This window comes from Cetorhinus maximus, chromosome 2 (assembly GCF_964194155.1).
Source record: "Cetorhinus maximus chromosome 2, sCetMax3.hap1.1, whole genome shotgun sequence".
In the NCBI taxonomy this organism is placed as follows: Eukaryota; Metazoa; Chordata; class Chondrichthyes; order Lamniformes; family Cetorhinidae; genus Cetorhinus; species Cetorhinus maximus.
This window is the reverse complement of record NC_135880.1, coordinates 76,052,349-76,073,710: the sequence shown is the minus strand read 5'-3', so window position 1 is coordinate 76,073,710 and position 21,362 is coordinate 76,052,349. Positions and strand designations below refer to the sequence as shown.

Here is a 21,362-nt window from a genome sequence, read left to right as displayed (position 1 = left end):
AAGGGTCATTCAGACTCGAAACGTTAACTGTGTTCCTCTCTGCAAATGCTGCCAGACCTGAGTTTTTCCTGGTATTTTTGTTTTTGTTTTGGATTTCCAGCATCCGCAGTTTTTTGCTTTTATCTTAGTGTAGCTGCTGAGTTCCTTTGTAAATAAATAGAATGTGTTCTACATAAGGACTGTCTGCTGATCTACTCTGTCTATGGTACCAACTAGGCCATCCCGAAAAAAGCATGCAACACGGATCCATTAGTCCAACTAAACTAGTGACCAGGATCCAACACAAACAGACCAGGTTCAATCCCTGGTCTGTAATAACTGATCTCAACCATGGTGGCCTACGACTTCCACTCGAGAGCTTATCTAGTGACCATCCCGAAAACACTTGGATGCAAATCAGGTGAGCATAAGGCGTAATTCCTGAGTTTGAATAAGCATTTACTCTCTCTTGTTAGTAATAGCCACTGGACGTGGTATTGGAGTGCACCACCTGAAAAAGGTTTTGACAATTCTGAAGGAAGCAGTAAGAATATTGTCACTTTCAATAGACCCAGATGCAAATAAATACCAGTAAGGAAGGGGGTTAGAATTAAAATGTATGAGGCCTGAATTGGAAGAGGCCTCCACTTTTTTCAAAATTCAGTTATCAGTCATGGCTCAGTTGGTATAATTTTGTTCCGGTCTACATCCTGGTTCTCTCTCCTCAGGCACTCTCCCCTCTCCTCCAAATTTTCCAGCACCACATTCTCTTCAAAAAAGCCATTCTTGATCCCATCATTGCAAACTATTGACCCATCCTTTCCTAAGCCCTTGAATGTGATATCACCTACCAAATTTATGCCCATCTTTTCCTGAGCTGCATGTTCATATCCCTCCAATCTTGCCACAGTACCAAAATGGCTCTTATTAGAGTTACAGGTGAGATCCTATGTGAATGTGGTGATGGCAAGGTATCCTTCCTTGTACGGTTGTTATGTTGCCCCTTCCGCATTTCCCTCTTTGGCAGTGTCAGCATCAATAAAACCAGGAATCTATCCAGCTGACCACCAACCCAAATTAATAGGGATGAAGCCCCACAGCACTGCTATCCCATCCTCAGCAGACAATTTCCACCCACCATGTCTAATCTTCTTGATCCTTGACCACTACTATGATATCACCAATGTGGAGTTGTACCACTTACAGAAATCAGGCCCATGGGTTTGGACCAAATATTTGAGTTGACTGGGGACCATCTCACTTTGGGGAACCAGAAAGCTGGCTGAGTGCACTGCATACCCAACATCTATGAACAAAGCCATTCTTGTGGCTGTTTGTTTTACGAAAATGTAAAACATAGAAATAACAGGTATGGTAATGCCCCTTGATTTTTTTCACCATTCAATTTTGCAGCTTTTGTTTATTTATTATTTATATTACATATGTGGGAAGTGCTGCAGGAGTATGAAGTGCCAACGCTGCTTCTGTGTGCTACCAGATCCCTCTATTTGTGGAGCAAGAGTTGTGTCTGCTTTCTTGGCGTTTAGTCGAATCTGTTCAAGGTATCATTAGACTCCGCCAAGGGTGCGTCTTGTCTCCACTCCTGTTCATGGATTACTCCCAGCAACCCCGCAGGGTTCATGGATTATCAAGGCGCAGCCAAGATATGGAGAGTATCCAGTTTGGGGGCTTGAAGGTGGCCTCTCTGGTGTTTGCAGATGATGGTGTGCTTCTTGCCTCATTCGACTGTGATCTTCAGCGCGCACACGAACGTTTCACTACTGAGGGTGACGCGACTAGGATGCAAATCAGCACCTCCAAATCTGAGGTCACGGTTCTCTCCTGGAAAAGAATGGGTTGCTGTCTCCTGATGAGGGGGACCAGCTTCCCTTATTGGAGGAGTTCCAAGTATTTCGGCATCTTGTTCGCAAGTGATAGTGAGGTGAGATTGACCAGTGGATCGGTGCCGCGGCTCCAGTCAGCGGGCACTCTACCAGTCCATGGTGAAGAAGTGGGAGCTGAGTTTTAGGACGAAACGCTCGGTTTAGCGGTTGATCTACGTCCCCATCGTCACCTATGGTCATGAACTGTGAGTAATGACCGAAAGGATAAGATTGCAGGTACAGGCAGCGGAAATGAGGTTTCTCCACAGGGTTGCTGGGTGTACTGTCCGGGACAGGCTGAGGAGTTCGGCAATCTGGGAGAGCCTCGGAGTAGAGTCGCTGCTCCTCCGGATCAAGAGGGGCCATTTGAGGTGGTTCGGGCATCTGATAAGGATCCCCCCTGATAGGCTCCCGCTGGAGCTTTACTAGGCAAGGCCCACAGGGCAGAGACCTTGAGACCGGCCCAGGACAGGCTGGAGGGATTACAAAACAAAAAGCTACTGCGGATGCTGGAAATCCAAAACAAAAACAGAATTACCTGGAAAAACTCAGCAGGTCTGGCAGCATCGGTGGAGAAGAAAAACAGTTCCTCTGACATGTCCTCCTTCTTCCTTAACCGAGGTTTTCCACCCACGGTGGTTGACAGGGCCCTCAACCGTGTCCGGCCCATCTCCCGCGCATCCGCCCTCACACCTTCTCCTCCCTCCCAGAAACATGATAGGGTCCCCCTTGTCCTCACTTATCACCCCACCAGCCTCCGCATTCAAAGGATCATCCTCCGCCATTTCCACCAACTCCAGCATGATGCCACCACCAAACACATCTTCCCTTCACCCACCCTGGCATAATATATATCCATTTTCACGCCTTTTCTCCTGGTGAGGGTTGCGGTGGCAGTAAACTGACCAGACTCCCCTTTCCTCAGCCACAGATTCCAGCTCCTCCTGGGAGATTCCCAGGCGTTCCCAGGCCAGCCGAGAGATGTAATCCCTCCAGAACAAAAACAGAATTACCTGGAAAAACTCAGCAGGTCTGGCAGCATCGGCGGAGAAGAAAAGAGTTGACGTTTCGAGTCCAACATGACCCTTCAACAGAACTGAGTATAGTTAGGAGAGGGATCGTTCCCTCCGGGACACCCTGGTCCACTCCTCCATCACCCCCTACTCCTCAACCCCCACCTATGGCACCTCCCCATGCCCACGCAGAAGATGCAACACCTGCCCCTTTACTTCCCCTCTCCTCACCGTCCAAGGGCCCAAACACTCCTTTTAAGTGAAGCAGCATTTCACTTGCACTTTTCCTAGACAATATCACCACCTTCAACACCTCTTTGATCCTTTTGTCCGTGACATCTTTTGATTATCTGCTCCTATCACTGCTTGCTTGTCCCTACAACCACCCCACCCTCAACTTCTCTCCCCCCACCCCCCACCTTAAACCAGCTTATATTTCACCCCTCTCCTAACTATACTCAGTTCTGTTGCAGGGTCATGTTGGACTCGAAACGTCAACTCTTTTCTTCTCCGCCGATGCTGCCAGACCTGCTGAGTTTTTCCAGGTAATTCTGTTTTTGTTCTGGAGGGATTACATCTCTCGGCTGGCCTGGGAACGCCTGGGAATCTCCCAGGAGGAGCTGGAATCTGTGGCTGAGGAAAGGGGAGTCTGGTCAGTTTACTGCCACCGCAACCCTCACCAGGAGAAAAGGCGTGAAAATGGATATATATTACGCACACAAATATATATATAATATATTATCTATATTATTGATTATCTGTGTTTATTTGTTCATTTATTACATACAAGTCGCATTGAAATAAAAGTGTGTTGAAGCAGCCCCTGGCCACAGACACAGCTGCTGCCGCTCCTTAGCTGCCCCTCCCCCACGCCAACACCACTCAGCGGCACACGAGACTTAGTCATGTGATCTCGCCCAACAACTGTCAAAACCGTCCGACTGCCTTATTCGCCAATCAGCTCGCCGAGGAGCTGAGGTCACGACGCACTGGCACACCGATTCCAGCGGCGTGAGTGACGTCCAGCAGGTTCCAAATCCCGCCTTATTTTCATATGGTGCGGAACCTGTGACCCCGCCCCCTCCCGTGCTCGCCAATCTGAAGTCATCGCCTGATAACCAAGTCCCGCCTCTGCCTTATGTTCACTGGTGTTTGTCTCAAATTACATCAGCTGTCGGCAATACGGCTCAGCATACTGCTTCTGATTGAATAGAGGATCCGTCAATCACATGATGTACCGGCATCAGTACCCACAGTGGAACATTGAGGGAAGTGAGTGGACGGTTAGTGTGATTGAATGGATGTCAGCTGTACCGGTATCCGGCAGCGGAGTGTGTGAATAATACCCCAGCAAGAGGTAATATCGTTTTGAAAAACAATCCAAAAGAAACTAGATAACAGGTGATGGTGAGGGTACCGGGTGATGTTGGCACTGGGTGATGGTGAGGGTACTGGGTGATGGTGTTGGTACCAGGTGATGGTGTTGGTACCGGATGTTGGTGAGGGTACCAGGTGAGGGTGAGAGTACTGGGTGATGGTGTTGGTACCAGGTGATGGTGTTGGTACCGGATGATGGTGAGGGTACCAGGTGAGGGTGAGAGTACTGGGTGATGGTGTTGGTACCGGGTGATGATGTTGGTACCAGGTGATGGTGAGGGTACCAGGTGATATTGTTGGCACTGGGTAATGATGAGGGTACCGGGTGATGGTGTCGGTACCGGGTGATGGTGTTGGTACTGGATGATGGTGAGGGTACCAGGTGATGGTGAGGTTACCAGGTGATATTGTTGGCACTGGGTAATGGTGAGGGTACTGGGTGATGGTGTTGGTACCGGGTGATGGTGAGGGTACCGGGTGAGGGTATTGGGTGATGGTGTTGGTACGGGATGATGGTGAGGGTACCGGGTGATATCGTTGGTATTGGGTGATTGTGTTGGTACTGGGTGATGGTGAGGGTACTGGGTGATGGTGAGGGCACTGGGTGATGGTAAGGGCACTGGGTGATGGTGAGGGTACTGGGTGATGGTGAGGGTACTGGGTGATGGTGAGGGCACTGGGTGATGGTAAGGGCACTGGGTGATGGTGAGGGTACTGGGTGATGGTGAGGGTACTGGGTGATTGTGCTTCTGGATTCCTGTCAACTGTGTGATGTTGAGTAGGAGCATTTACAGTTCTGACTGATAATCAGGTTGATTTGTCTTATAGGTAAATGGGTCGTGCCACTCTCTGATCAATCACTGGATACCTTGGCTGCTTCTCGTCTACTGTTAAAGAAGTATTGTTGCTTGCTCAAAGTGACACTTTGGAGGAAGTGGTTGTACACAATGATAAATCGTAAACTTGATGCGAGTGGAAAGCAGAGTACTGCAGATGCTGGAAATCTGAAATAAAAACAGAAAATGCTGGAAATAATCAGGCCAGGCAATATCTGTGGAGAGAGAAACAGAGTTATCGTTTCAGGCTAATGATCTTTCATCAGAACTGGGAAGTGTTAGAAATGTAATAGGTTTTGAACAAGGGGTTTGGTTTTTCTCTTATTTTTGCTTTCAGTCAGTTGCACGTCTTTTATAGGCACATTTTTTGTTCTTTGTTTTTTTCTTGCCCCATTACCATTCCCTTTGGTCCTGCAAGACTACTCTTTTGTCATTCAATCACTCCTGTCTTCTACCCTGTCACAGACCATCCTTTTGTCCTTGTCCCATTCACCGCTTGCTCAAAACCTATTACATTTATAACTTTTCCCAGTTCTGATGAAAGGTAATCGACCTGAAGCAATAACTCTGTTTCCCACTCCAGAGATGCTGCCTGACCTGCTGAGTATTTCCAACAGTTTCTGTTTTTATTTTAGCTTGATGTGATAATTGTGTCTCAGTTGTTGTTGGTGGCAGTCTGTCTATAAGCACCATCTTCTCCTTGTGCACTTGCCCCTTCTGCAACTCTCTGCTTGTTTCCATTCTTTTAGTCAGGTTTTCCAGTACCAAGAGTTTAGCTTTTGCTTTCTTGTGACCTTGTCCTGTAAGGATCCATTCCATGATTCTCTAAGGTTGCTAATCTTCACCCACATGACATATGGCCTGACTAGAGTCTCTTCACAGTAATGCATATTCAGCTTTCACTTGTCTTTAGATGACACCTAGCTCTCTCAACTACTCCTGGATGTTTGTGTGTTTTTGTGTGTCCAACATGCAAACTTTGGGTCAAAATTTCCTCTAGCTCAACATTCGGAATACCAAAGCCATCTTTTCTGGACCCACCACACATACCTTTGCCAGCAATCTACTGTCTTGGGCTCAATTAGGCTTTCAGTCTTGGCCTCCTGTTAAACTATGAACTGAACTACAGACTTCATGACAAAGCTCTCTTTGCTTCCTTCCACCTCTGCAACAATATTGTCAGCCTGCCGCTAACATATTCACATTTTCATCAGCAGACTCAATTATTCCACCGCCCTTGTTGTTAGACTCCTATTCCCCACCATCCATAAACCTAACCTGTCCTATTCAGCTGCATGTATCCTATCGTGTACAAAGTCTTGCTTGCTCATCACCCAGTCCTTGTTGGCCCTCAGTGGTTCTCTACATGAATGACTTAAATTTGAAATCTTTGCCCTCCTCCTCAAATCTTGCCTTATCTGTATGACCATTTCTAGTGTTATTCCTCCCTCCAGCTGTTCCTGATTCTAGCCTCCAGTTTATTTCTTTCCTGTTGGCAGAACCTTTGTTTTTCTGGGTTCTACTTTTTGCACTTACATTCCTAAACATCTCCACCTCTCTTTTAAAAACAATTCCTTAAAACCCATCTTTTCAAACAAACTTGATCACTCTTTTGAATCTCTTTTCTCTGTATGCCAATCTACGAAGTAGGACATTTAAAGCACAGTACAAATGCAAGTTATTGTTACTGCATAAATAACCAATATCCTTATTCACATTGCATTCACAAAATATCTGAAACTATTTGTCATAAATCACCGTATGATATAGAAATATTTCTTGCGCACTTGCTTTGTTCTACTTTACTTCATATCCCTTGATACTTATGTTCTCTTTCAGTGTTGTTCTACTGCGCATTAAAAATATTTATAATTATAGCAATACACTGCTTCACTTCTTGCTCACCTTCTCCTTTGCAGGACATATTACTTTCTAGCTGTATGAAGCTAACAATCAATTCTATCCTTTCATATTACATGTCTGCTTCTGCAGGCTACTTTCATCCTTATGTGTTTTTTAATAGAATGAAAGATTGAAGGAAATATATCAGAATAATTCAAAAATAATGGTAGAAAATGTCAGAAATATTTCGCAGGTCAGTCAGCGTCTGTGCAAAGCAAAACGGAGTTAGGGTTCAAGTCAATGACCTTTCATCAAAACTGGAATTGGTTAATGAGTACAGAGGAAGGGAAAGAAGGGGGGATAAGAAGGAACAAAGGGGAAGGTCTGGATATGTTGGCGTGCAGGAGATACTAAATAATAAACAGGGATGACGGTGCAAAAGAAAAGTGAAGTGGTAATGGAACAAATAAAGAAACAAAAATATTTCCAGAAGAGGTGTTAATCAAACTGAATATAGGAATTTGTCAGAGCTGCATCTTCTACAGACCTTGTTTAAGTTTGTCATCAACTACAGCATGTATGAGATGATAGGAAGCAGCAGCACCAAAGATAGGGCAAGGGAGGCCAAGAAATAGTAAATGCCTTTAGGATGCATGGGTAATGTTGACATCCTTGACACATGCCACTATGATGATTGAAAAGCTAACTGAAAGAAGCGAGGATTTAACATCAATCTTCCAAAGACCAATAAGAAGTCGCATATCTTTCTGAACTTTGTAACTTCCTCCATTTTGTGAAGTGTGTTTTTGCTTGAGCTAAAGGCTCCAAATTGAGGGAAGCAACTGCTCTGTAAATTTTAATATTGGGACTTCAGTGCTCTCTAATTCAGAATGATCACTGTTGACTCGAATTATTGCCAAATGTTGGTGGCTGGTGTTCTTTCGCAGCAAGTTAAATCTGCAAAATCACATTTGCTACATCTCTGGCGAATTGCACCATCAGTCGTTGTTGCTCCTTGGATATCATTTGTAGCCAGTTATTGATCTGCAATAAGCATACCATGAATAGGGCAAAGCATTGACGGTGCATATGAGATTTCAACAGCCACATAACGATAAGGGTAGGTTTTCTGCTGAATGCTGGCAGTTAAACAGGACATGTTAACCTACCCTTATAATCTGATTATTGGGAATCAGGTGAAAAGGCAGGGTGCTACAAAAGTATGGTTCCTCAGTTTGGCTCCCCAGAGATTAACTCAAATTGACATTATAATTTAGATTGGAACCTCTTCTCCAATTTAATTCGAACTGCTTCCCCATTCTGTTCCTGGGAGGGATAAAATTGCCCTGAAAATTACTTTCATCAGCTTAAGGTAGCTGATTTTGCTGTAAAATTGTCTGAAACATTTATTATAATCATGACAACCTTCTGAAATGAAGCTTGGGATGTAGTTGTTTGTGGTATGTTTTCCTTTGTACTCATGGTAAACCTACTTTATTTTGGAAAATCACAGATACTCCTGGGAGAAACATCAGGACCTGCCCTGGATACTGAAATGATTGATTTCATAACAAACTCATAACTCAGGCACAATACGTTTCATGTCCATGTACCACTTGTGATCTAATCTCAGTTTAATATTAACTTGAAACACTTATACTTGTATATTTTACCTATCTAGGATAAGTAAATAAGTGATCATTTCTACCCTTAAATGATGTCCAAAATCTGAAGTTTGTGTGATCCTGTTTAATTTCAAATGGAAAATTGCATTTCAGGCTTTTTTTTTCTCCTTTTGAATAGCATAGGAAGCTTAAAATGTCAACACATTAAATTGAATTATATAAAGTAAATATTGTGATTCAGTAACAATATTTTGAGCAATTCCAAAGACGATATTCTTATGTTGAGTTAAGGGCAAGGAAATACGGTGCATGAGACAATTTCTTTCTCAGCAGTTAGATTATTTGAAGGCTGAATTTACAGATTGAGTTTTATGCTTCTCAAAAAGCATTTGCCTGCCCCATCAGACCCACTGACTCTTTTTCTTGGATCAGGGATCATTGTGACATATTCCAGCAGAGTACCGCTGGCAACAGGGTGCTTTGTCGGTATGAGAGTAGAAAATCCCACTGTTGTTGTGAGGGACCTTTTTAAGGGCACTTGCGCCCTGCAAATTGCTTCAAAATTTCCACTGAAGGCCGTGACTGAGATTGATGGCATTAGCAGGAGGGGCAGCTATAAATCCATGTCCCATGGGGCACCTAAAGATTTTTACTGCTGCTTTCTGGGGCCCAACACCTCTTTCTACATAGTAGCCTTGGGAAGTGTAGGATGGGTGGAAAGGGACTCTTCTAAGGACTCGTGGCCTGTGGTTTTCAGATGGTGAGGAGCAGTCAGTGGTGGGCTTCATGGTGGCGTGGGAAGGGTAGTCCTAGTCCTAACAGTGAGGCAGCAGTAGTCTGCGCTGCCCAAATTTTCCCTGATTTACTGTCATTACCCATGAAATTTTTGGGCAGGGTTGTTTAGGAAAATTCCTTCTTTTACAATAAAACTGCTTGTTCTTAGTTGCAGCTCTGTAATCAATGTCAAAAATTGTTACATACAGCATTATAAGTGAATTGAGAATGGGGTTTGAATGTTAGTAAAATTCATTTGGGATATGCTTGAAATCTGCACTTGTTTGCCTGTGGAATTTTGCACTGTGCATTATGCATGGTTAATAAACACAACTCACAAATGCCAACTAAAAGTTCACCTAAAACAGTTTAACTTTTCAGGGGAAATTGTCTGATTTTTTTTTCCAATCTTTTAATGTTGCAGTTTAGTAGAAATGGAAAGTTTACCTGATGTACAAAGACTGGCTGCAGAAGTTGAAAGCACTCTTATTAAATACTACTGCAGTGGAGAGGATGAGTGGAGAGTTGGAAAGAAAACAGTAAGTATTTCATACACTGACCCATAACATTTTTTATAGTAAGTACAATGTTCAAATATTTTACTGTCTTCTCACATCCCTTTGAGGTCCTTACTGCTGCTAATTCTTACCAATGTGTTTCATTCTTCTTTTACAAGGATAGGATTTATGTGTGTGTGTGGATGAAGGGTGAAATTGTATGGTCCAATGTTTAAATTGTTTTTCTTTCTTTTTTTTCCCCATAAGACGGACTGGACGATGGCGTCCTGAGACTATTGGACTATTATCCATTCCCCTTACAGTCATGCCCCTGCTACTGGCACTGCCTTACCATGGCCACGCATTGAATTGTGGTTCCAATCAGACCAGTAAAGTCCTTTCCTGTGAATTGCTTTCTAACCAATTTGCTAACATGTCAAAGCCAAAAGAAATAGTGCAGTAGACATTCCTGGAGTGACCATTTACTCCTTGGTAGACTATTGTCATTGAAAAACCATTCTGCTGGGAGTGAGCATGAACATTTTTTGTAAATTAGCCTTGCTTAACATTTGTTGTAAAACCATTCCACATCCTGATAATTCTTTCCTTTAGAATCCAATTCTTACTTGAGATCATTGCCTTATGTTTTGGTTTAGCTATCAATGGAAATTATTCATCTATATTTACTATTTAGCATTTTGAACATCTGTCAAATTCAACCTTGAACTTCTCGGTTAGAGAATAAAGCTTTTGTTCCTCTAGCCTTTCCTCATAACTGAGTTATCATTCAAGTCATCTTGGTAAATCTGAGTTGCACTTTCCCAATGGCTGTTAAACTCCCCTTATAACGAGAAGCCCCAAAGTGCGCATACATTTCAGATATGGCCTTAACCAGCAAATTGTATAGTAATTTCTGATCATGCTTTTGCATTTAGTCCCTGTATATATATATCACACAACTTCATTTGCCTGTTTAGTGCTTTTTTACTTGTTCATCTAATTTTAAGCACCAGCACACTTAGATCCCTCCTTTTGTCCACTGCATTGATAACGTTACCATTTATGGTATATTTCAATTCTTTGTTCTTGTTTCTAAAATAAATTGCCATGCATGTTTCTGCTTTCTACCACCAAGAAGGATGACAATGAAGCTAGTTCATGCAATAATTTGTGAATTGTATCTCTTTCTGTTCAAGGAACAGGAATAATCAGTGCATGTATATTACATGTGTAAGCCATGGCACAATTGGTAGCATTTTCATCTGAGTCAGAAGATTGTGGGTTCAATTGCCACTCCAGGACTCAAGCACGATAATCTAGGCTGACACTACATTACAGTGCTGAGGGAATGCTGCATTGTCAGAGGTGTCACCTTTCAGATGAGATGTTAAAGCAAAGCCTCACCTGCCCTCCCAGGGGAATGAAAAAGACCCCATGGTACTACTTTGAAGAAGAGCAGATGAGTTGTCCCCAGGTCCTAGTTGATATTCAATCCTCAAGCAACATCTCAAAAAACATGTTATCTGGCTATTATCACTTTGCTGTTTGTGGGAGTTTGCAAATTAGCTGCTGCGTTTCCTACAACAGTGACTACACTTCAAAAATACTTCATCGGCTGTAAAGCGCTTTAGTATGTCTTATGATTGTGAAAGGCACAACGTAAATGCAAGTCTTTGTTTTTACATATTCATATCTGTCAGTCCTCTCGATTTACGCAGTCCTGAAAGTTCCTGCCTTCTTTATGGCAGTTTTCTCCTCCTCCCTATTTGATACCATCAACAAAATTTGTCTCAGTCCAGATAATATGTTATTTATTTATCTGTATCTTTAGTTTGATTGCTTGTGGCGGTGCATATGGTAAGTTGGAGAGAGAACATGACCCTCCTTTGCCTGTCTCTGTTGTCTTTTTGTTTACAGATGGCAGTTTAGCAATTCTGGAGCATTCAGAAAGCTGCTGCATTGGAAACAGTTTTAAATTATTTAGCACGATTCCTAAAGTTTAATTTCGCTTTATGACATTTCATTTCTTGACTTCATAGAAAGACGTAATTGTTTGGAGAAAACCTTCAGAAGAATTTGGGGGATTTCTGTAAGTATTTAAAAAAAAATTTAACCCTCACATTGACAGGAAAGATGTGAGAAATATGAAAGATATAGAATAAGAAAAAAGGGATCAAGAAGGATAGAAGGTGTATTAAGTGAGTCCAGCAGGCCAAAGAAAGGGAAATAGCAAGGGGAAGGAAGACTTTCATTAACATCGTGCCTTTCATGACTTTACAATGCTTTACAGTCACTGAAGTACTTTTGAATCGTATAGTCACTGTTGTAATAGGGAATTGAAAATAAAAAGATTGTCAAGAAGAGGTAGGATCATTTCAGGATGTAAAGGGGTATACTGAGATTGAGGAAATCAGAGAAGTGCTTAATAAATATTCTGCATTAGTTTTTACAGACTAAGATGAAAGTGGGCTTGTCAAAGCTGTGGAAGAGCCACTACCAGAGATAAATATTCAAAGACCTTTTATTTTTAAAAAAGGTAATGGGACTAAACATAGCAAAATCACCAGGTCCTGATGGTATACACCTCATAATACTGAAGGAAGTTAGGGAGGAGATAAAAAGGTGGGAATGGGAGCATTGTGGTTATTCAATGGAGTAGTAACCCAGAAGCCTGAACTAATGCTCAGGAGTTTGAATCCCACTATGGTAGCTGGAGAATTTAAATTTAACTGATGAAATTAATGTGGAATAAAAAGGTAGGGCTGGATTTTACAGCTCTTTGCCGGGCAAGTTTTCAGCAGGGGTCGTGGGGCACGTAAAATATATTGGATGGCTAGCCTATCGACTCCTGACCAAACCCAACCCTGCCCTGTCCCCATAATACGGGGTGAGGGCTACTGAGGGTAAGATGCTCGTAGCACGTCCTCCCTTAGGCCTATTGAGGCCCTTAAGTGACCGATTATTGCCCACTTAAGGCCCGCAATCCTCCTTCATTGCCATAATATGCTGGGCAGTGGAAGGTGGGTGAGAGTGGGAAGGCCTTTTTTTCACCCAAATTAGTGAAAAGGCAGGAAGGAAGAAGGAATACATCCTTTGGTGGGATGCCCTGTGCTCATCGGGGGCACCCCCCCACCTGTCCTCCAAAACTTACGCCCGCGCTCCCCGCCCTCGGGTCCCTCCCTGCCCAAAAATAGAAGTCCGACCCTCAGCTTGTTATGGCCACCTGCAGCATATTTTTTATTATTCATTCACGGGATGTGGGCATCGATGGCTAGGCCAGTATTTATTGCCCATCGCTAATCGCCCTTGAGAAGGTGGTGGTGAGCTGCCTTCTTGAGCCATTGCAGTCCATTATCTGTAAGGTGTGATTCCATGAAGATGACTATGTCAGGCTATTGCTTGGCTAGTCTGTGAGACAGCTCTCCCAATTTTGGCACAAGCCCTCAGATGTTAATAAGAAGGACTTTGCCATTGTCATTTCCTGTGCCTGGGTCGATGTCGGGTGGTCTGTTTGGTTTCATTCCTTTTTGACTTTCCAGTGGCATGATACAACTGAGTGACTTGCTAGGCCAGTTCAGAGGGCAGTATGGGAAATCCTGCTTATTACCACCTACTGCCCCCCTCAATTGATGACATAGAATGTACTCTGGGAATGGGGACTTTTTTTTATTCATTCATGGGTTGTGGACTTTGCTGACAAGGCCAGCATTTATTTCCCATCCCTAATTCTGCTGCAGTCCTTATGCTATTATGAAGGGAGTTCCAGGATTTTAGCTCATTGACAGTAAAGGAATGATGATATATTTCTAAATCAGAATGGTGTGTAACTGGGAGGGGAACTAGCAGACTTCGCCAAGATTGCTTTGAATGTCTTGGTTATTACTGACCAAGCTGGCCAAGACTTGAAGCAAATAGCTGCTAGACTGGGCCTGCATCACTCATCAATCTACCTGTCACAACTGCATTTATTCAAGACATTATCAGTAAGAGTAACCACTGATATAGTCATCTTGTGGAGACAAGGTCCTGTCCTCAAAGTAAGGATATCTTCCATCATGTTGTGTGGCACAACCACTGTGCTAAACTGAATAGATTCAGAACAAACTTAGCAGCTCAAACTGGGCATCCAAGAGGTGTTGTGGGCCATCAGCAGCAGCAGGCCTCCTAGGTCTGCAATGTAGGCCTGGTTGCTGGGCTCAGTCTTCTGGTTACTGTTGGGGGATTGCAGCCAGAAGGCCTTCAGATTTGTGAGGAGGCTGAACGTGAAGACTGCCATCTCGGGCCTCTCTTTCCTCCCCCATATTCCTCTGATAGGGGGATTCAAGGATGCAAGGTCCAAAACCATAGACCCATTTTACAGGACACTATTCCGATAAACTTTGAGGAAAAGCTATTTGGAAGGGCCCCCTCACATATTAATTACATGTCTATGCTTTGCTCAAGTCCAATAGGTGCCACTTCCCCTTGAAGGAAAATTAGGCAAATGTTCCAATATTTGCTGTGCAAGAAGTCTAAAGCATTGGTTACGTGTCCAGAAAATTTCCTGTATTTGATTTATGGATTTTCAGAGGCAGTTTGATAAGGATAACATAAGAGATTTGTTACTAAAAGGGACACGGTATTAAAGGGCATGTAGCTGCATGGATGGATAGATTGGTGGCTTTGGGAATGAAAGGAAAGTGGAGAAATAAATGGATATTTTCAGGATGACAAGATGTGCGATCTGTCCAGGGGCCTTTTGTTTTGAATTTATACCAGTGATTGGGCATAGGTATAAAAGTAACAACATCAAGTTTAACATCAAGTTAAGAGGGGGCCATGGTAAACTATAAGGAAGAATGCAGGAGATTACAGAAGACATGTGAATGGGAAGAAGGGGATTGTGCTGCTTTAAAACACAATTGCAATGGGAATATGCATTGTAATCTTTCCTTTTATGAATAAAACAGTACGTTCATGTAGAAGAACATGTGTGCAGATTTTTAACAAGGCACTTGAATGTAATTTTCAGGTACAAAACTCAAGGGATTGTGAAGGAGGTTCCAAACAGGATAGTGGATTATATTCGCCCTGGTCCCTATAGGTTAGGTTGGGATAGTCTAATGACCTCCTTGGACATTATTGGGGAATTTGAACAGGTAAGATGATTCACAGGATAGTGACAAACATCTTACATTCCTTTTTTTTGTTATTTGCCTTCTGCATCTGTTGTGAGATTTCTTCTGAAATACTGCATAAAGGGAAAATCAGATCTTGTAGTGGGATTTTGTTGTGCTTTTTTTAATATCTAATTTTCAAAATGTTTTTTTCTCTCCCTGTTTCTCTTTAGAACTCTTAGCTTTTCAGGTGGGTTTTCCCACCATGAAGACATGCTGCTATCATATTAATTTAGATTGTCAATTTTATTTAATTAATGTTTTCAGGATCGAGATGAAGGATCTTTACCCCTTGGTAGAAGTTATTTATCTCATAATCAACAAGATTTTGCCCTTTAGTTCATTATTAGTAGATTGCTAATTCATAGGGCAGAATTTTCTGTTGGTGGGGGAGTGGGGATCGTGTGCAGGTGGGCACGAACCCGATTGGTGCCCGCGATCAGGTCCACGCCGCCATTTTACTTGGGTGGGCCAATTAAGGCCCACCCAGCGTATTTGCCAACTCCCGTGGATAGCGGGAGTATGTGGGCGGTGGCGGGCGTGCACAGACCGCCAGGTCCAATAGCGACCCAGCAGTCTGTTTAAAAGAAGGCCTGGCAGCCTCCTGTAGGCTGGTGACAGTGGCCAATTCAAGGGTGCACCACAGGGGGTCGGCTGAGCAGGCCAGGCTGGAGGGAAGGTCAGAGGAGCAGGCCGGGCTGCAGGGTCTGCCACAGAAGCAGGTCAGGCTGCAGGGTAGGCCGGCGGGGGGGGCCAGTGCACCCCTCGCTTTTCAGATGAATGCCTTGCTGCCCTCCTTGAGGAGGTGGCAGCACGGTGGGAGATGTTGGTCCCCCAGAATGGGAGGAGGAGGCCCCACATGACCAAACGTGCCTGGGAGGAGGTAGCGGAGGTGGTGAGCTCCAGCAACGTGGAGCGGCGCATGTGGATCCAGTGCTGTAAGCGCTTCAACGATTTGTTGCGCTCTGGCAGGGTGAATACCATGTTGGCATTGGGCATTTAACCCAGCAGGTAGCCTTAGTCTTTGAGGCCCCCCGCCAAGTCTTACTGTCGTGACTGCATTGAAAAATGTAGGGCATTTTTCCTACGCTGGGTGGGCAAGCAGATAGTGCCCATGCTTCGATCGGCCTGAGTGGTTCATGAGGAGATGAGTTCTCCCCTGCACCATGTGTTGCTCTTAGTCACACATGACTGGTCTGGGGGCAACTTGCAGGAGATGCAGCTAGGCACATGTCCTATTCACGGTGATGAGATGGTGGAAGGGGAGCCTTAAGGTGTTGTGGCCAAGAACCATCTGCTGCCCTCGACGCTGCACATATTTGCACTTCCTTGCTATAGGAGCAAAGACAGTGTGGTTCCTAAAATGATGTACCCAGCATGTGTCCAAGGTGGCCGTTGGTGGCGTTGGGAGCAAGCGTACTATCTTTGTGCGAATGATAAGTAGTAGTGGGGAGAGGAGGCACTGGAGGCCTGATATGGCCCACTGTGGTTGTGGTGCGGCATGCAGAGTTCGTGTGCAAATTGCCGTAATGAATGGTGTTCTCTCTTTCTCAGGAGAAGAATGCTCATAATGCCTCGGAGCGTGCGAGGACTGGAGGCGGCCAGGCTCACCACCTCATGTTAAACCGCTTCGAGCAAGAAGCCCTTGAGCTTGAGAGGCGCCATGCACCCAGGTCAACTGGTGTCGGTGAGACTGGGGTGGAATCGCCAGGTATTTGAGGCCAACAGTGAGATCCGCAATGTCCTTCGGACATCCATAGCACTGACGATTGTTTGATTTGTTATTGTTGCAACATTGCTCGGTCACAGAGTGATAGGGTCAGAGGTGTGGATCATAGAAAAAGGTCCTTCGGCCCTCCGAGGATGCGCGGGTCAAATATGTACCTAAGTCTCCTAATCCCGTTTTCCAGCACTATGCCCATAGCCTTGTATGCCATGGCAAATACTTATTACATGTTAGGAGGGTTTTTGCATCTACCACCCTTTCAGGTAGTGCGTTCCAGATTCCCACTACCCTTTGTGTGCAAAAGTTGCTCATCATATCCCCAATAAACCTCATTCCCCTTACTTTAAATCTATGCCACCTGGTTACTGATCTCTCCGCCAAGGGGAAATGTTCCTTTCTGTTGACCCTATCTATGCCCGTCATGTATCACACCCAGATTCTCCCGCACACCCGGCCGCATTTCCTGTAGTTGCTGCATTGCGGACGACTCCAGAGGCACATCATCACGCACCGACTGAGCATGTGCCTGGCCCCTGCAGTCCTCCATTGGCTGGCGCCACCTTAATCATGTCACCCCTCAATTTCCTCTGTTCCACGGGAAATAACCCCAGTCTACACAGTCTCTCCTCATAAGTGAAACTCTCCAGGCCAGCCAATATCCTGCTAAACGTCCTCTGCACTCTCTCCACTGCAATCGCATCCCTCCCATAAAGCGCATTTCAGAACTGCATGCAGAACTATAGCTATGGCCTAGGCAGTGTTTTCTGCAGTTGGAACATTACCTTCCTGCTCCTATATTCTATGCCTCGCCTAATAAAGGCAAGTATGGCATATGCCGCCTTAGACATCTTATGTATCTGTCCCGCTACCTTAAGGCACCAGTCAACATGCACACCAAGGTCCCTCTGATCCTCATTACTTCCCAGGGTCCTACCATTCATCGTGTATTCCCATACCTTGTTTGTCCTGCCCAAGTGCATCACCTCACACTTATCCACATTACATTCCATTTGGCATTCATCAGCCCATCTGACCAGCTCGACTATATCTGCCTGTAATGTAAGGCTATCCTCCTCACTGTTTACCACCCACCAATATTCGTCTCCATATGTTCTGGAAGGTTGAGCGCATAATGAGCCAGGGGGAAAGGGATGAAGTTTGTCACTGTGTGCACGCTAACTGATCCACTGTCCTTGTTGTTCATTTCAGCATCATCAGAGCATGGCCACCAGGAGGAGCTGCAGCAGATGCCCCCTCTCATACCTGAGGGCCCTTAAGTGTCACCTATGTCACACTATTCTGCAAGGCAGGCACCGGCGCAGATACTTACACCTCGGTGGGCTTTGGAACATCAGCTAGTGTCCCAGGGCACAGTGGAGAGGGCACTTCACATTCGCTGGAGGAGCTGGCCGAGACAGAGAGCGCCGATGGCGCCAGCTGTCGGAGGACTGCAGGGGACCAGACACATGCTTGCTCAGTCGGTGCGTGATGATGTGCCTCTGGAGTCGTCCGCGACGCAGCAGCTGCAGGAAATGCGGCCGGGTGTGCGGGAGCATCTGGGTGTGATACATGAGGCTATGCTTCGCTTGGTGTCCATAGTGGAGGAGTCCACGCAGAGCATCACTGATGCAATGGCCTCATGGCAGAACGTCATGCTTCCTCCATGGAGAGGGTGGCGACTCTCGTGGAGAGGCGCCTCCAGGAGAACAATCAGGGCTTCCTGGGGTTACGCTCGGACCTGCAAGTCCTCATAGCGGCATTGGCCATAGCTGGTCAGTGCCAATGTGGGAGATGGTATGGGCTTCAAGCTTCCCAGCTCATTGCCCATCCATCCACAGTGAGCAGGGAGGTCCGAGGTGACCTCACGTCGGTGCAGTAGCTGCCTGTCGTACCTACAGGCTCCTCTCAGGACGCTCCGGATGAGGGCACCAGCTCCTCCGCCCCTCACCCAGTGACTGTTTCATCTGGTGAGGCTGTGACAACTGGGGAGATGCCAGCTGTGCAACTGGAAGATCCCTCCCAGGCGGGCCCAGCACAGGCTCCACGGGCCAGAGGACGACCAAGGTCATTGAGGCCAACAGGACAGCAGGCTGTCTCAGATGCCACTCCCAGCGATGGGGCAGCACCAAGACGTAGCACCCGCAAACGGAAACGTAAGGCGCATTAGGCACACCACGGTTTCTCGCTGGTACTTTTGTGTTGACCTGAGATTAGGTCCTTTTAATTTATTTTTGCTTGCTTACAGTATTGTTTTGAATTGGGAGAACATCTGATAAAATTAAAAATCAGATGTGTGACCATGGCTGAGGGTGGTTCGTTTGTTCTGCGTGTGTATGTTTAAGAAAAATGTCATGAGTGTTTGGACATTCAAATTTATGTCCAAAGCTCTTAGTTCCTGATGATATCCTGGCAGATTTTGCACTTAGGTGCTGAGTATGGATGCGCCAGGCAAGGCTGGTCCTGCTGATCCATTTGTTTTGTGCTAGCTGAAGGTTCGTTGGATTAAAGCTTCCCGGGTGTCCCTGCCTCCTTGGTGTAGTCCCGGGTCAGCGTCTACCCCCTCAGCATTCCCTGTGCATGCTCATCCTCAGAATCAGTGCTGGACTTATTGTGTGCAGCCGCAGACACTGTGTCAACGTCTTCATTGTCCACTGCGTCCCTGCTTTCCAGCGCTTGTGGAGAGTGCAGCATGCAACCACTATTACCAGCACATGATCTGGGGAGTACTGGAGTGCGTCCCCTGAGCAGTCCAGGCATCGGAAGCGCATCTTGAGAAGACCGATGGCTCTCTCCACCACAGCCCTTGTGGAGGCGTGATTCTCATTGTACCGCTGCTCAGCTTCTGATATTGGATGGCGGAGAGGCGTCATGAGCCACCTTCTGAGGGGATAGCCCTTGTCACTCAGCAGCCAGCCATCAAGCCGGGCACTGAAGAGCCCCGGAACCTGGGAGTGTCTGAGGACGTAGGCATCGTGGGAGCTGCCTTGGAACCTTGCACAGACTTTTAGAATCAGCAGCCTGCGATCACACACTATCTGCATGTTCATGGAGTGGAAGCCCTTCCTGTTGACAAAGGCACCAGGCTCACCCGCTGGCGCCTTGATGGCCACATGTGTGCAGTCTGTTGCACCTTGGAAACGTGGGAAGCCAGCAATGGCCACGAAGCCTCTGGCTCACTGTGCCTGGCTTGCCTGGTCCCAGCGGAAGTGGATGAAGGTCAATGCACGCCTGAACAGAGCGTCTGTGACCTGCTTAACACAAGTATGGACAGCTGATTGGAAGACACCGCAAAGATCACCCACCGAGCCCTGGAAGAAGCCAGAGGCATAGAAGTTGAGGGCAACTGTGACCTTCAGAGTCACTGGCATGGGGTGTATGCCTACACAGTTAGGAGAGATCTCCGGGCCAATCATCTGACAGATGTAAAACAAAAACAGAATTACCTGGAAAAACTCAGCAGGTCTGGCAGCATCGGTGGAGAAGAAAAGAGTTGACGTTTCGAGTCCTCATGACCCTTCGGCAGAACTGAGTAAAGTTAGGAGAGGAGTGAAATATAAGCTGGTTTAAGGTTGGGGGTGGGGTTGGGAGGGCTGGTGGTTGTAGGGACAAGCAAGCAGTGATAGGAGCAGATAATCAAAAGATGTCATAGACAGAAGGAACAAAGGGGTGTTAAAGGTGGTGATATTATCTAAGAAAATGTGCTAATTAAGAATGGATGGCAGGACATTCAAGGTACAGCTCTAGTGGGGGTGGGGTGGGAAGACTGACGACAGGGTATTACAGTTATAGATTTAAAAATAATAGAAATAGGTGGGAAAAGAAAAATCTATATAAATTATTGGAAAAAACAAAAGGGAGGGGGAAGAAACGGGAAGGGGGTGGGGATGGGGGATTGGAGTTTAGGATCTAAAATTGTTGAATTCAATATTTGGCCCGGAAGGCTGTAAAGTGCCTAGTCGGAAGATGAGGTGCTGTTCCTCCAGTTTGCGTTGGGCTTCACTGGAACAATGCAGCAAGCCAAGGACAGACATGTGGGCAAGAGAGCAGGGTGGCGTGTTAAAATGGCAAGCGACAGGGAGGTTTGGGTCTTTCTTGCGGACAGACCGCAGGTGTACTGCAAAGCGGTCGCCCAGTTTGCGTTTGGTCTCTCCAATGTAGAGAAGACCACATTGGGAACAACGAATGCAGTAGACTAAGTTAGGGGAAAAGCAAGTGAAATGCTGCTTCACTTGAAAGGAGTGTTTGGGCCCTTGGACGGTGAGGAGAGAGGAAGTGAAGGGGCAGGTGTTGCATCTTCTGCGTGGGCATGGGGAGGTGCCATAGGTGGGGGTTGAGGAGTAGGGGGTGATGGAGGAGTGGACCAGGGTGTCCCGGAGGGAACGATCCCTATGGAATGCCGCCAGGGTGGGTGAAGGGAAGATGTGTTTGGTGGTGGCATCATGCTGGAGTTGGTGGAAATGGCGGAGGATGATCCTTTGAATGCGGAGGCTGGTGGGGTGATAAGTGAGGACAAGGGGGACCCTATCATGTTTCTGGGAGGGAGGAGAAGGTGTGAGGGCGGATGCGCGGGAGATGGGCCGGACACGGTTGAGGGCCCTGTCAACCACCGTGGGTGGAAAACCTCGGTTAAGGAAGAAGGAGGACATGTCAGAGG

The 21,362-nt window shown here is 45.8% G+C and overlaps 1 protein-coding gene across 8 annotated transcripts in view; it reads left to right on the top strand.

The window, feature by feature from the left end:
* Positions 1 to 1,982: 1,982 nt before the first annotated feature.
* stard4 (StAR related lipid transfer domain containing 4) overlaps positions 1,983 to 21,362 on the top strand; it is a 37,148-nt gene continuing 17,768 nt past the window's right edge. For 2 of the 8 annotated variants that reach the window (XM_078566155.1, XM_078566133.1), the window contains exons 1-5: positions 4,115 to 4,232; positions 5,081 to 5,150; positions 9,754 to 9,868; positions 11,866 to 11,915; positions 14,838 to 14,964. In XM_078566155.1, coding sequence (XP_078422281.1) covers positions 9,764 to 9,868; positions 11,866 to 11,915; positions 14,838 to 14,964 — 282 coding nt within the window. In that variant the 5' untranslated portion in view covers positions 4,115 to 4,232; positions 5,081 to 5,150; positions 9,754 to 9,763. Of the gene's footprint in view, positions 2,069 to 4,114; positions 4,233 to 5,080; positions 5,151 to 9,753; positions 9,869 to 11,865; positions 11,916 to 14,837; positions 14,965 to 21,362 lie in introns of those variants that run through there. The other 6 variants (XM_078566164.1, XM_078566138.1, XM_078566147.1 and 3 more) reach the window with 5 other exon arrangements.